At 23.3% G+C, this 16,227-nt stretch overlaps 1 protein-coding gene across 8 annotated transcripts in view; it reads left to right on the forward strand.

The window, feature by feature from the left end:
- The window catches only part of LOC129607633 (phosphorylase b kinase gamma catalytic chain, skeletal muscle/heart isoform), a 48,300-nt gene that overhangs the window by 16,298 nt on the left and 15,775 nt on the right, over positions 1-16,227 (forward strand). The window contains exon 1 of one of the 8 annotated variants that reach the window (XM_055518758.1): positions 4,273-4,637. The exons of 5 other annotated variants lie outside the window; for them this stretch is intronic. In XM_055518758.1, the coding sequence (XP_055374733.1) occupies positions 4,600-4,637 (38 nt within the window). In that variant the 5' untranslated portion in view covers positions 4,273-4,599. Of the gene's footprint in view, positions 1-4,272; positions 4,638-16,227 lie in introns of those variants that run through there. 2 more of the 8 variants (XM_055518763.1, XM_055518762.1) reach the window with 2 other exon arrangements.

A 16,227-nucleotide genomic window follows, 5' to 3' on the forward strand; every position in this document is an offset into this window, starting at 1 on the left:
GTATGTGACTAAATGAGCGTAAAAGGTTTAAAATTACATAAAAATTCTTAGAATTTAACAGGTGATTAAATTATTTGTGGTGTTTTGCATATTTATCAGCATATATGCATGAATGTATATTAAAGTATGTACATATGCGAATTGATTTATGTTTTTGTTAATTATGTACATATTTATCTACATATTTATAAAATTATTTATATGATATCATATAAAATTTTAGTGAATTATTTGATATTGTTATAGAAGAGTTGAATAACACTTCCAAATAAACTGACTACAACACATAACTAAATTAAATGAAATTCCATTCTCATAATGATAATAATCATAATAATTATAATAAAGTATAAATATATAATGTATGTATGTATGTCAAAAACAATATCCGTTATAAAATTCAGGCAATTGAACTTTAATTTGTAGGTGCAAATGTATATATTTGGGCCTAATAAAAAAAACATAGGTACCTGTAATATGAATGAAATTTAAATATTAAAAATTAATATTTTTGTTATTAAATTAAAAACTAATTTTGTAATTAGTAATCAAAAACTTACATGTTAATATTAATTTTTAAGCATTTGAGACATTAATTTTAATTAAATAAAAATATTAAAAGCCTCTATTGAGAAAAATCGTAACAATCTAAGTAAGTACTGCTTTGTAATTGAGAGTAAATATGAAAGCGTTTATTTTCACTCTTTTCCTGAAACGTAACAAAATTTTATGGTCCTAATTTATAGTTTGACATTATAAATTTATTTTGATTACAATTCAGTTCTTTTCTAAGCACCACTTAGCATTTTCTCTGGAAAGTAAATAATTTTATTGATTTAATCTTTAACTATATATGTATACTTATTTGTAAATCAATAAATTGAATATAAATTTGATTGTTAGACATTGATTAAAAATTGAAGATTAAAATAGATATGTTGTACATAATATACATATACATAATGTGTATATTTACTAAATATATGTATGTGGAAGAATATATTGAAAAAATGTTTGCTTTCAAATTTAAATAGCAATATTTCATTTAAATATTTGTGTGAGTTTAATAAAGTTTTAAGGGATTTAAATTTTATCAATAAAATATCAACATCAGATGGATTGTCTCATAGCGTTTAACCTTAAATCTTTAATAATTTGTAAATGTTAATTAATTTTCTAAATTTATTAAGCAATTATAATTGCTTAGAGAAAAATGATTGATAATTTTATTCAACTACATAGACGATAGCCTACTTTATGTGATTAGTAATTCTATAAGACAATAGATGGGGCATTTAAAACATTGAGAAAATGATAATTTCCATAATATTGTATTGTAATACAATATAATTGTATAGTGTCACCCGACTCTTTGTCAATTGTCAAATTTTCACTTTAAAATATTTAAAATTAAATAATATCTTAATGTTCCAAAAATTTAATAATAAATTCCCAATAATTTTCTATTATTTAAAGTGTCTTACATTATGTTTGCCTGTATTTTTATATTTTTATTTTAATTGCTGCATATTAAATAATTAATTTTACCACAATTTAACTTAGAATTCTTATATTCAAGAAATATAATACTAAATATTTCACATAAATATATTTAATATTAACATGTACTCGTACATATGATATAGTTCATAAGGAATGAATTCAATATGCTATTTAAACAAAAAAATATTATTCGCTGCGTGACCCGGTATAGTGTGTTAATAATCACCAATTTTCATGTTTATCTTGTTTGCTACTATTGCAGCTACCTAAACTACATGGTGCTATTATATAACATTATACATACATATTACATACATATGTATGTATGTAAATTCATAAAATTGTAAAAAAAAAGGGAAAAGGAAAATGCTTTATAATGATAATTTTAAATTTTTGGTGACTTTAGTCACGTTTACACGAATATGTCACCAAAAATAACAGATGGCGTGGTGTCAATGATTTGTTTTGATTATTTGATTATTTTCATATTATTTTTTGATTATTATAATTGGGTTTTTATAATTGTTTTGGACGGAATTTTTAATTATCGTAATTAATTTTAAGTATATGAAATGAATGACAGATCAAATCTAATCAAAATGAAATGAAAATGTATGAGTTATGCAAAAAATGAGCACAAAGTTTAAATTAAAAACGTATTTTTAATTTAACAAACTATTTTAATTATTATAACAGCAGTTAACCTTTCTACAAAAAAAAGATTTTTATCTTACATATTCATTAAAAATTTCTTAAGGACAAAGTGCCTAGCTGGGTTAAGGATAACTTTTTTTTTACCTGAATATTTAAATTTCGCATTTTAAATATTTTTGGTACCACGTGTCTGAGAACAAGCGTTTGTATTTTTCAAATCAAATTAATGAACAGGTGCAAACACAAGAAAATTGAGAGAAGAAAAGAATATTAGTTTTGTTTGTTTCTCTTCCTGAATGCAATGCGTTTAAAGGACTTGAAAAATATTTATTCTAATTAGATTTTTATCGTAAAATCTTTTCTCTTTTTTTTTATTAGTTTAATTTTTGAACTCGGAGTTTAGGAGGTATTTGTAAATGATAATTTAGTTTATTATATTGGAGAGTATTCTTGAAAATCTTAAAGGCTAATAACATACTTTAAATTTAAGACATAAGGAAATTTAGTTATTTTCTCTAATAAAAAATATTCCAATATTTAGTTAATCATAAAATTAAAATTTTTGCATTCAATATGAAAATACTTGATAAAACGTTAAAAATTCTTATCAAATTCAAACAAGTTTACGTATGTATGTACAACTACGTACATACATGTAGAATTTTATTTCCGTGGTCAAGAGGTCTGAAGTTTCATTTAAGAATTTAAAAATATATTTAAATAAATTAAGATAATTGAAAAATCTTATTTATTTTTTAATAAATAAGTACAAAACCGTTCTACAGTATAATTATCTAACAAACATAAATACATACACACATCCATAGGTATACATACATAAAAAGTAAAAACGTGATTATTGATTAATTTCTCTTGGAAAAAAATTTTTTTTAAATTATTCGTGATTATTTTAAAATTTGCTTTCTGTTATACAAATGTGTATGCATACTTATATACATACATATACATATGTACGTATGTACATATCTGTATGAATTTCTATACTCAAGTGCGTGCCATGGCATAAAAATTTATAATACAATAAATACAGTAAAATTTAAGAATTTAACGTGATGATAACATAATTAACCGCAGGCTGTGCTGTACTATTTTTTTGGGTGACACTAATAGTGGTATTGTCAATTGTATCAAGTCAGAAAAGAAGGTAAAAAATTGGTTCTTAATAAATGTAAATTTTTAGGATCGGGTTTCCTTAATAATTTCAGAATATTCGGCATTCAATTTCTTATTAAAAAAAATATATCAGAAGTAAAATATACAAAAAGTACTCCAGTCTCAGTTACTATGCTGTGTTCAATTATTAATAGTATTTATGTATATTTGATAATCCCCTATATACATACATACATATGTAGGTGTAAATTTTCCTCTTAGAATATTATTTTAATAATAATTCCACAAGATCTAAACACTTAACATCTTCTTCTTTCTGTGCGTTACATTTCCTAGTATCTAATCCCAGTATCTATGTAGTAAATTTTATACAAACATATGAAATTATTTTTGTTTATTTGAAAAACGGCTCTTTTGTTCTCTTCTCTTTTTCATGCATATAGGCAGTGATATTTATAATATATATTATATATTTACGTACATACATAATATAGAATGAGATTTGTGTATGTTGTGCAGACTTTATTTTATATTAATAATAATATAATCTGGCTGGCTGACTAGTGTGTACGATTGTGCTTATAATATTATCTAGTTCTAGTAACAAAGCAGATTTATTCGGAATATACTTGGTTATAAATATTTTTTTTTTATTGTTTTCTTTGTTATTTTATTTTTCCTTTCATTTTTGTTATACATAATAATTATTCTTTCAATAATGCCATGCCACACATTTATGTGTGCGCTAAGTGCTTTGATTTTTCTGTTTTGTCTTTACTGTAAATATACCGTATCGTAAATTGTATGAATGTATAACACATTTTATGTAAGTATGAGTTTTACTGTTGTGCTGCTTTGTTGCATAGGTTTTTTTTTATGCTCGTTTCTTTATTTATTTTTATTTTTATGTTCACTTTTTTGAACAGAGAAATAAAAATTTTTTGTTTTAATCAAACACAGGTCAGTTTTATTCTGTCTTTTAAGAGTGAAGTTGCTTAAGGCGTCTATTAATTTTTAAATTAGAAAAAAAAAATTAATTATTATCATCGAATTCCGCGCTTTTTATTAATTTTTCTAATATAAATTTATTATCAAATCGATTTGAATTTCATAATTTATCGAAAAAAAAATTTTGTGTTTTTAAAAATTCGAAATTTGATAATAGCACAATAAACAAAATATCGAACGAAGTGTGAAGAACAAAATTTTTTTTTGTTAATATCGTAAAAAAATAAACTTGCAAAATATAAATACACATACATAAATATTTTACTGTTATAAAAGTTCAGTGAATCTGTGCAAAATTTAATGGTAAAGAAAATAAACAAAGGAATTTATATATGTAAGTATGTATGTTCAGAATTTGTAAATAGATAGCTAAGATAGGGCAATTTTAGATGTGTAGATCGTATTTATGTACAATTTAGGTATAAAAGGAGGAAAGAGTAAATATGTACAATTTAGGTATAAAAGGAGGAAAGAGTAAGAAATCGATTTTTTTTTTTTTTTTATACAAAACAAGTGAATACGCACTAACCGGCTGTATAATGACATACATATGTACATACATATGTATATTAAAATTGTTATAGCGCTTTGTATTGTGTTATAATAAGACCTTGAAATATTAAATAGTACAACAATAATAAAAAATTCTTTGATATTATAATAAAGACGGCAAATTATACTGATTGATTACTATTTTATGACGTAATTGTTATACTATTCGCATTTTAGTATATATGTATATCTACAATGCGATATTTTATTTCATGACATTATAATATTTACAGTAATTGTTAGCAAATGGTAATGGAATTGAAATTTTTACTTGAAATCTCTTTAATCTTACTTTTATCACAGTAATTAATTTATAATAATTATAATGCAAATTATAATGAGGTACATATGTATGTATATATCAGTATAACCATGTACATATATATTTAATTAATTTTGGAATTTATTAATAATATAAGTGAATTGAGCGGAATTGTTGCATTTGTTTCTTGTTAATAGCCATATAAATTTGTTTTACGATATTACAATAATACATTTATATAGTAATTAACTAAATATAACTACATACATTTACATACATATGTAAATGTACTCCGAGTAATAGTTGAGAGTTGTTTTGCAAATGGAATGCGTATTTGCATAATTTAGTTAAAACAAATTAATAAAAACTTATGATATTAAGGATTTGTATTAATTTTGTTTATAAACATATAAAAACCATCTACCTGAAGAATCCGTTATGTCTATAGTATAATGAACGGTTGGGGTAGTATTTCCATTATAAAGCATATAAAGTGTTATACAGTTGCTTATAAAAGGATTGCAAACAATTTTTTTCAAAGGTTTTTTCTTTTCTATTTTCAGTTTTTAATAGGTATTTAGTATTTCGACTGTAATTATGATATTGGTAAAAATTATGCTTTTATATGGGTCAATAAACTTTGTGACATTGAACTATATGGTTATAGGTATTTTGTACAAAATAAACATTAATACTATCATGATAGTTATAATTACTATCACGATGATTCATTATTGCATAGTGTGGTTGCACAGTAAATTTGACAAGCAAATAATTTAATTTAAAAGTGGTATTTTTCGGAAAACTCTAAATAATTTGTTAACCTGCTTAGGTTCTTAGGTAACCTACTTAGTATCTTATCCACTAACCAAAGTTATATAATTTTTGAATGAAATTTTGAATGATAGTGTTAAACGATCGTTTCAAAGAACATTTAATTATTCTAATTATAAGGTGTGGAATTCGAATAATTAATTTGTTTTATTACGCGTTGTAGGTAGTGTATCATGTTTATTATAATTTTTTTTTTTTGCAAGTTTGTTTTATTCAAATCAATAATTTTATTTAATTTAGTTATTTTAATAGAATTTATAAAAATTTAACAACGCAATTAAATGAAATTTTTAAATATTTTTTAAGAATTTCAAAATTGGAAGAATAAATGAATAAGAAATCTTTACGATAAATTATTACGATATATGTAAGTAGTCTTATTATTTATGGAAATTACCGTTCATTGTCGTATATGTTGTATACTAATGTAATAAATATAGTATGCATAAATGATGAATATACCCCCGCCTAATTGCATATACATACATATGTATGTATATACACATACTTATTAATATATATATAGTATGTATATACACATACTTATACATATATAAATTTTAATTATTTATTTAAATACTATTCAAATAATATGCATGAATTTTTACTCTACCTATTTTTTTAATTTTATATTTTTTGCGAATTTAATTTGCGCATTTTCTTTTTTAATATTACTAAGTAAACTTTTATACATTTTGTACTTATTATGTTCGAAAATATTTCTAAAATATTTTCAAACTATGTAAGCACATAACGTAAATTATAGTAGTGCTAATGTGGTATGTTTATTAGGAATAGTCAAATTATTTATTATAAACAATAATGACCTTGTAATATAAAAATCAATATACGCATATAATACAAGTACCAGTCTGTACAGAATTAGTACAGACTGGTACTTGTAGGTAAACATCAATTGATTTTTGCAAAACTGTAACAACTCAGAAAAATGTAATATTCCAGTTAAACATAAAAATTTGTTCAGAATAATTTTTCTATTATCAGATGGATGAAAATTCTTTTAAGGCGTAAAGCGAACGGATGGCTTGGTTATAAATATTTAATAAACTTGGTTTAAAATATTTTATCCGGTTTTTTTTTTTTTCCGGCGGTTTACGCTATCTATTTTTGCTGGAATTTTAATTTGAAAATTAACAAAATGCGCAACTGACTGTCTTGTTTAATTTCAATTTGAAAACTAACAAATTGAATATTAACATATTTGGAGTTGTTACAATTTTGTAGCAAATTGGTATATGGAGCCGATATATGTATGTAGGTTGAAGAACATGCAATTATATTCGAATTTAACTTATGATATCGTAAATTTAATTATGAATTGTGTAGATTCTATTATTGTTAGGTATGTTGAAGAATTTTTTAATTTTAATATTTTCGTTTTTTACTTGAAAATTTATGAAGGGAAAAAAAAATTTGATTAATATGTTGATAACCTTGCAATTATGTACTTTTTATCTACATTATATAACAGTTTTATTTTTTATCGTTTTGTTGCTTTTTTTTTAATTTATTAAAATGAATTTAATTTTGATTAATTGTTCTTGATTTATATATTATTTTTTCTGTTTTATGTGAAATGATTTTCCGAAAATCATTGGTGGGTGAAGAAGAATTTTAAAAATTATTTTTATTAAATTAAGAAAAATTTTTATAATCAATAGTGATGGTATTGTATACACTGTAAAAAATTGGTTGAAATAATTTTTTACTATAATTTAAGGAATTTAGTTGATATGACAGGAAGCTTTTTCTTTTACCATATTAAAATTATAAATTTATGGTAAAATTGAAGAAAAATATTCTACAATGAGCGATTGGGGTAGTACTTCCATTATGGAATGGAATGTAGAATCACTGAAAATGAGAATGAAATGGACTAATATTTCCTCTTAACCGGTGAAAATTTCGTAGAGAAATATAATTTTTACAGTAAATTTACTCTACAGTTCAATTTATTCTAATTAATTATAATTAATCGTATAAAATTTTAACCTCATCATGGCACTTTTACTGCTACAGACAAGTTAGTATTTGAATTTTTTCAATTTTTACGAAAATTTTTTTACAGTGTGTACAATAAAAAAAATGTTGTTAATAAATTTGAAGTTGCCTAATAATGTGAAATGCAAGTGGGCAGGCAAAGTATACTTGTGGTTTCCAATTAATTGTTTTCTTGTTAAAATTTTTACATATGATACTTTTCCCACCATATTTATTGTGCTTCTCTTTTTTTGTTAAACAAATTTTGATAAGTAAATTTCCTAGACTGCTTTTTTTCCCAACTTTTATTTGAAATACAATTTATTATAACAAAATGTTAAGTTTGAAACATAAAATATTCATAAAAATAATTTAAATGGAGTTTTTATAATAAAATTTAAAGTGATTTTTGAGAATGTTAAAAATTTTTTAAATTTTTTGAAAACTTTCTATGCCTTGTTACTTTAGCTAGAGGTTTTTTATGGTCATGTCATGTACATATATTTAATTTTGGTTCGATTAAAAATGTAATTTTGTAATAAAACAAATGTGTCATAAAAGTGTGTAATAAAATCAAAACCAAACTGAGTAAGTCTTCTGTTTTGAACAATTCTTTTTCTGTTTAGTAATTAATTTAACCTCTTCGTATAACAGTTTCTAAAATTATTTTTAAAAATAAAATTTAAAATTTAAATAAATTAATTATTATAGTCTTTTTTTTAAATTATAATGCATAATTAATTTATGAAAATAAGATTAAATAACTTCAAGAATCACATAACCTCAATTTCTTTAATTTGTAGAATGCATTATAATTATTACATGAACTATATTAAAATAAAATGTCATAACATGTCGATCATTCAAATTACATAAATTCTATATTTACTTACAATTCATACAAATGCATACATATATATAGTTCTATTTTCCCCCTTATTATTGAATTTCATCAAAGAAAAACAAGTCAAACAGTAAGTTCAAACTGGAATACAAATAGCCCCATTAAAGAAGACTGAGATAAAAAGAACAAAATATTAAATCTATTTTTTCTATTGAAAAATAAAAATAACAACATCGATTTTAAAATATAAGTATAATACTAACCTATAAATGGTAGGAAATAAAGAGAATGCATAAAAAATTCAAAAAAAAAAAGATCAATTTTGTTATAAATTATTGTTTAGTGTGGTGATAATAAACCTTATCTGACAGCTACAATTATCAGCTTTCAAAGGAGTCTTTCAAAAAATCTAAAACGTTCAATATATTTTGTTATTTTTCTGTTATTCTCTTCCTTTGGCTCCCTTGCTTTTATTTATAAAATTTATTCTTATTTTGAAATTTATGGACCATCCATCAAAATTTGAATTTGTTCTTGTTTTTCTGCTTTTGTACACTTTGTTCTTCTTCCAAGTTGTATTTTAGACTTTAGTTATGAGTATTTATTACTATTTTTTGATGATGTAAAGAAACAGCAGCACGCTTCTAAATTATTACTCGTTTTTTTTAATATATGTACATATATATATGTACACATCTACATACGTATACGTATATGAATGAATTCTAAACAAAGAAGACTTTGACAGCTTTGGCTATAAAATCTAAAAAATAAAAAAAAATGATAAAAACGCAATATTAATAAATCAATACTATTATACACATACATACGTCTGTTAGCAACATAATATAACAAATAAAAAGTGTTATAAAAAATATAAGAAAATTTTTAATATACTGATATGCATGTTGCAAGTATAACAAAAAATTGATCATCAAATCAAGATCAAATCGAAAATTTTCATAAGAGTTCAATAATAAGAAAATGAAATTAAAATCAAAGAAAACAACGGGGGGTGGTGCAAAAGCAATGCGGCAATATAATGGTGATTTGTTAAAACAGCAAGATATATCCGTACATATAGGTATATTAAGTGTATAAGTATGCATATTTAATATGAAAAAACTTAAAATGTATAAAAAATAGTTTTATAAAAAATGAAATAAAGGAGAAGAAACGACAAATTGAGCTAAAATGAATTGCAAATTTTTGTGGAAAATGTTTGAAATATAAGAAACTATATACATACATATACATGTATATAGCTAGCGCAGTAACTCATACGTCAAATTTTTAGTTGAAGTTTTTGTTTGTGTCACAATAACGTCACCGTATTTCTGAGTTAGCAATTGATTAAAATTTAATTTTAAAAATATATGTTTGTATAAACAATTTAGAATGTGACATTCGGACAATTTACTCCTACCTCTTCTTGATCTACGTCTTTTTTTAAGTTTAATTTTTATAATGCTGGTAACCTTTTTTTTTTTATTTTAAATATTCAAAAGCAGTAGCAGCAAAATATTTTTTAATCGATATCGAAAAACACAGTGTGTGTTGAATGAACCAAAAAAAAAAAAAAAATTTAAAAGAGAAATAAAAACATCTGGCTTATTATTATACCCGTACGAACGTATGTTCGAAGGGTATACTAAATTTGCCTTACCGTTTGTAACGCTAAGAAATAACGGTCTTAGATATAGACTCAAGTGTATGTTTTTGATCACCGTCAAATTCTGAGTTGATTTAGCTTTGTCTGTCCGTCCGTCCGTCCGTCCGTCCGTCCGTCCGTCCGTCCCAACGATAACTCAAAAACTAATTGAGCTAAGTTCACCAAATTTTCACAAATGATTCATTGTAGTAAGTGCCAGAACCCTATTTAAATTGGGCATGATCCGGGTACCGGTTCGGGTAGCTGCCATACAACTTCAAAATTTATTTGGCTATATCTCGTAAACTATAAAAGCTGTGGTAGTGAAATTTCACACAAACGAATATATTAGTAGGGCCAATGTATCTCACAAAAGTCGTTGAAATTACTTGGCTCCTTCTGGTACCTGCCATACAAGTTCAAAAGTTATTTGACTATAACTCAGAAACTATGAAAGCTATAATATTGAAATTTCACACAAACGAATATATTAGTAGGGCCAATGTGTTTGATAAAAGTCGTTGAAATTGCTTGGCTTCTTCTGGTAGCTGTCATACAACTTCCAAAGTTATTTGGCTATATCTCAGAAACTATAAAAGCTGTGGTATTGAAATTTCACATAAGTAAATATATTAGTAGGGCCGATGTGCTTGATAAAATTCGTTAAAATTTCTTGGCTCTTTCTGGTGGCTGCCATAAAACTTCAATAGTAGTTTGGCACAACCAGTATTTTGAAAAACACATAGTACTGAAATTTTGCATAAATTAATATGGTAATACGGCAACTTAAAGTCATAGTCTGCCCCATAGTTAGTTATGGCACATTAGTTATTCGCTCATAGGATAACAAATTCGTACGGGTATCACAGAGTTGACAAGGTCAACTCTACTTTTTTTCTCGTTTTTTTTATGTTTTCTATGGAAAAATCTTTGTATTTTTGCCTTCTCAACTGAGAGCAATTATTATACATTTTTTTTTGTTTTTTTATACAAATTTGGTTTGTTTAAATTCCTAATGTTCATAATATATACATTTGTGCACATATAAAGTGTTTGCTGGAGGTTAAGAACTCTTAAGCGAGATACTCCATATATTTAACCAAATATCTATGAAGCATACATTACATACCAATACTGTCATATTGTATATATAGATATATATCAAAAACTATTATACTGTACTAGAACTTCATATTAAATGCATTTTATTAAACGAAATGTGAAATAAAAGATGAATATAAGTGTTATACTTATGTTAATGTTAAAATATTATTGAAGTATGAAGAATGTAAGAGAGAGTGAGAGATAAATGGTGATGATGAGTACGGTATTATATAACATTTTTCTCCATATTATTTTTTTTTTTGTTGTTTTTGTATGTAAAAGAAGGGAAATAAAGAAAATAAAAATCAAATATAAAAATGAAATGGAAAAATGTAAACAAAGAAAAATTTTGATTTTTTTTCCTTGAGTTTTTTTTAGAGTTTTGTAAAAAAAAAATGTTTGTCTGTTGTAAAGGAATTTTCCATTGTTTACACAACCTTTTTCAAGTGGTAATGTTCCACAAAAAAAAAAAAATAATGTTAAAGAAGAGTTTTTTCTTTTGTTATACATACAAATGCTTTTTATTAATCATATAAGAATTTTCTATTCGCATATTTTGTTTAGAGTTTTTTTTTTGTTAAGTGTGCATCTAAACAGTTTTATTAATATTATTATGGTTGCTACGACAGACTGTTAAAGCCTACATTTTCGAGTGTTAATTTTCTATTTTCCCATTTAATATCGTGGTTGTTGAAATTGTTTTTTTTTTTCTTCATTATATTGCATTTTATTTATTTTTCAGTTTTTTAAAATGTTGATCGTTTGTTATCTTGGTTATTTTCCATAAAAATGAACAAGGTTTTTGTTGCTATACAAAATTGAGTGTATAATAGTAATCATATAGGCAATAAAGTGATTTAAATTGTGAATTTTTTTTTCACTTTACTTCACTTTTTAGTAATTACGATAAAATTTGAAATTTACGATATCGAAATGTTGTACATATTATGTTTTTGTATTAAGCAACAAAATTACATACTGACTGTGATGGCGATATTTTGCTATAGTGCAGTCAAAGAAAAATAATAAAAAATTTTTAACAAAAAATATTTCATTGTGATCACATTAAATCTACTACATTACAGATATATACATAGGTGGATTAGCAACACTGAAATTAATTTTATTTAAATATTTTACAATAATTGATTAATTTAAATTGAAAATCTATAATTTAGTTTTAATATTTCTTTGACATTAACTAGTAAATTGGAATTAAAATGCCTTAAAATTAATTATATTAAATTTAATATTAGAAATTGTTGACAAAATTTGATAATAGCAGTGCCAAAATTGTCTGACAGCCTAAAATTTTAAGAAAATTCAAAAAAATTTAGGGGCTGACATTTGAAATTTAATTATATTTCATAAATTTTCTTGTTGCATCATGGATTAAACCATTGTCATTAAGTTTATGACTTGATTTCTGGGTCAAATTGGATTTCTTTTCAAAATTTAATAAATATTATGGAATTTATCACTGTTCGAATTTATCAAAGAGTGAGATCTTTTAACAATATCTTTGAAAATTCAATTAATATATGATTTTTATATTTTATTTTTGTGGAAAATTTCAAAAAATAATAATTATTTTAAAATGGTATATTAACTTTAAATTGTTAAAGTACGCAATATTTTTTTTTCCCATAATAATTAAGTGTAGTTATTGAATTTCAAAACGAAGGTTAAGTATTTTATTATAGAGCTAGAGCGATTATAGTTTTAATATATAGAATGTTTTTTTAATAAAATAATCATAATGCATTTAAGTACAATGTTTAAGTTATTTTGTAAATTCCTTATTATTTTTTATTAAAAATAAGTAAATGTCAACACTAAAGGAAGTAAAGTATAACAATAAAAGTAGGTAATAATAATTAAACAAATAAAATAAGATATACATATACTTATATATATAAAGATAAGGAAACTAAACTACTAAACCGCACTCTTAAGTTCTTATCAAGATTTCATTCTATGATAAAAATTCAAATAAAAGTAATTTGCTGATTAGAATTAAAAAACAAAAAAAAAAAAGTTCATGATCATGGGTTCAACTTAAAAAATTATTTTCTACTCACATTTTCTTCCCATATGTGATTCAATTGTTTCGTTTTAATTTTGGTTGCGTTGTGTGACTATATTAAGAGTGACTATTAAATTTAATAAGTTTCTTAAATCTTTTTTCCTCATATTAGATAATTTTAATACGAGTAATATTTAAATTATTTCAAATTGTAATAGGAAGTAGGATAAATAATATTTAAAACAAAAGATGAAGGCTAGATTAAATTGTCAAAAAAAAAATTGTTATGACTCATACGCGTAAATTAAATTTTAGTTTAATAAAGGTTAAACTTTTAAAGGCCGATAAATTTCTTTAATTTTTTAAATTTTTATCAGAAATATCTAGTATGTACATTTTCGAATAATTAAAAATTCCTTATTAAGCCTTTTACTTATTGTTTCGGTATACACTAAATTCCAAATTTATTTAATTGAAATTAAAGTGGTAAGGCTAAAATAAATATATCGTGACTTGACAGATATTAAAAATACCAATGCAAAGAAATAAATATATTCAACTAAAATGAACGCATCAGAAGAGTAGATAAGTTCGTTAAGTTTTCGTAGTAAAGAATATTTTTACGATAACAGATATGTTGACCAAGTATACAACTAATCTGAAATTTTAAACAATATGGACGCGTTTGTTTTGGTCATTGTGACAATATTACTCAAAATATGTCAAAATTTTTTCGATAAGTTTGCACGTGTTCTCTCGAAATGCTTATTTTGGTTACAATTTAAAGTTTGATTTAATTTATGTATTCATATTTGCTTTCAATCAGTTGTGTTTGACAAAATTAATGTTATTAATAAATTTTAGTGTAACAAAGTAATGAATACTTTTTAAACGGTACCAATAACATTTTAATTTTTTACAGTGATACCAAAAAATTTTCAATTTTTAGCAATTATATAATTTTGTTCCATATTGCATTTGAAAATTTTCAATATATGCATTATCTTAATTCTCTTTGGGATTATAATATAAAATATTTTATTATAAATATTATTCTTACTTTTAATCTTTTTCAACTTAAATAAGTAATAAAATTGAAAAATTTGTTCTTTGTTATTGCCATTTATTGCCGTGTTATAAATTTTAAGTTTCATAATTTTGTTTATTTTATTAGAAATTGCAAGTATAAATTGCACTTATTTATCTTAAGTGTATATTTCTTTTTATTTTTCAAAACATGCACTAGACTCATGAATCAATTACGTTCTATAATAGTTTTACAATTAGGTATACATATTTAGTATTTATTTGAAATAAAAGAATGAGTAGTTTTACTAAGAAATTGCAAAAATTTACAAAATAAATAATTATACAAAATTTAAGTAATTAAAATTTTTAAAAGTAAATATTTAATTAATTATCTAATTCATTCATTAAAAATTAAAATAAAATTTATAATATTTATGGTGTAACATACTTGTATAGATTAAATATTAATTTTAGCTTAAATTATAATATGCGCAGAAATTGCATTAAGAATGAGCGCGATTTTATTTTATTGTTTGAGTATTTAATTAAGGTTTTGTACTTTCCATTTTGTCTTAAATAAATATCAGATTTAAGATAACGGTTAGTTTTCAGAGGTTGCTTTGTAATAGTGACATTTGACTGTCTATTAATGACAGTTGCCATGACATTCTGTTGTTATAGAATTTAAAAAGTGTTTAGTAAACATACAAAAATAGGGTTTTCAAAATATCATTTTTTTTCTTTAATTTTGAGTGAAAAAATATTCTTTGAAATTTTTATATTTTTTATGTTTCTATGTCAGAAAATATTAATTCTAAATAAAGTAATTTTCTATTATTCAACCAAAATTTTTAGAATATTTAATATGTATGTATTTACATATTTTTTTTTAAATACAAGATAATTGCCAAAAAACCAAATATATTTTAAGTAACTTGGATATAAAAATTAAGGTAACTTTAAAATTTGTCATTGTCACATGTGACAAAGAAGACGAAATTCTCATTTTTTTTTCTTACAATTCATCCACCAACGCAACAATTTCTCCTCTCATTTAAAATAACAATATTGTGTATGAATGTGCCTATATGTGTGCCTATAGTAGAGGAAATTCATTATTGTTTGTCACAATAAGTAAAAAAAAGTAAAAATTAAAATTTTTTTTATTTTATTAATTTTAAAATTTATCATTTATATTTCACGTTTTTAACACTCTTTTAAAGCGTGTACAAACATCTGGTCAGAAGAGTTTTTAGCATTAATATAAAAAATAAAAATGAAAAAAAAAATATAAAAATTAAATATAAGGTACAAAGAATTTTTGTATACCAAAAAATTTTACAAAAATAAAAAATTTAAGTTCATTGAATTTATTTTAAAAATTTTTATAGGATTTTTATCCTGCGTGAATGATCTTATTATTTGTAAGGGTAGACTAGCAATTTTTTAAAATTTTCCTATACTGTTTGATTGCTTATTTGTATCAAATAGGTATTTTATATTCAAGCGCGCATACATGTGCAACAGCATGATCGCATGCAATTAAAGCAATCAAACAGTTTATGTAGGAAATTATGATTGAATGTAATATCTTGCTACCTAATAATATATTCGAGATGAGGTTA

The sequence above is a fragment of the Condylostylus longicornis genome, unplaced genomic scaffold (assembly GCF_029603195.1).
Source record: "Condylostylus longicornis isolate FDR11 unplaced genomic scaffold, ASM2960319v2 ptg000028l, whole genome shotgun sequence".
In the NCBI taxonomy this organism is placed as follows: domain Eukaryota; kingdom Metazoa; phylum Arthropoda; class Insecta; order Diptera; family Dolichopodidae; genus Condylostylus; species Condylostylus longicornis.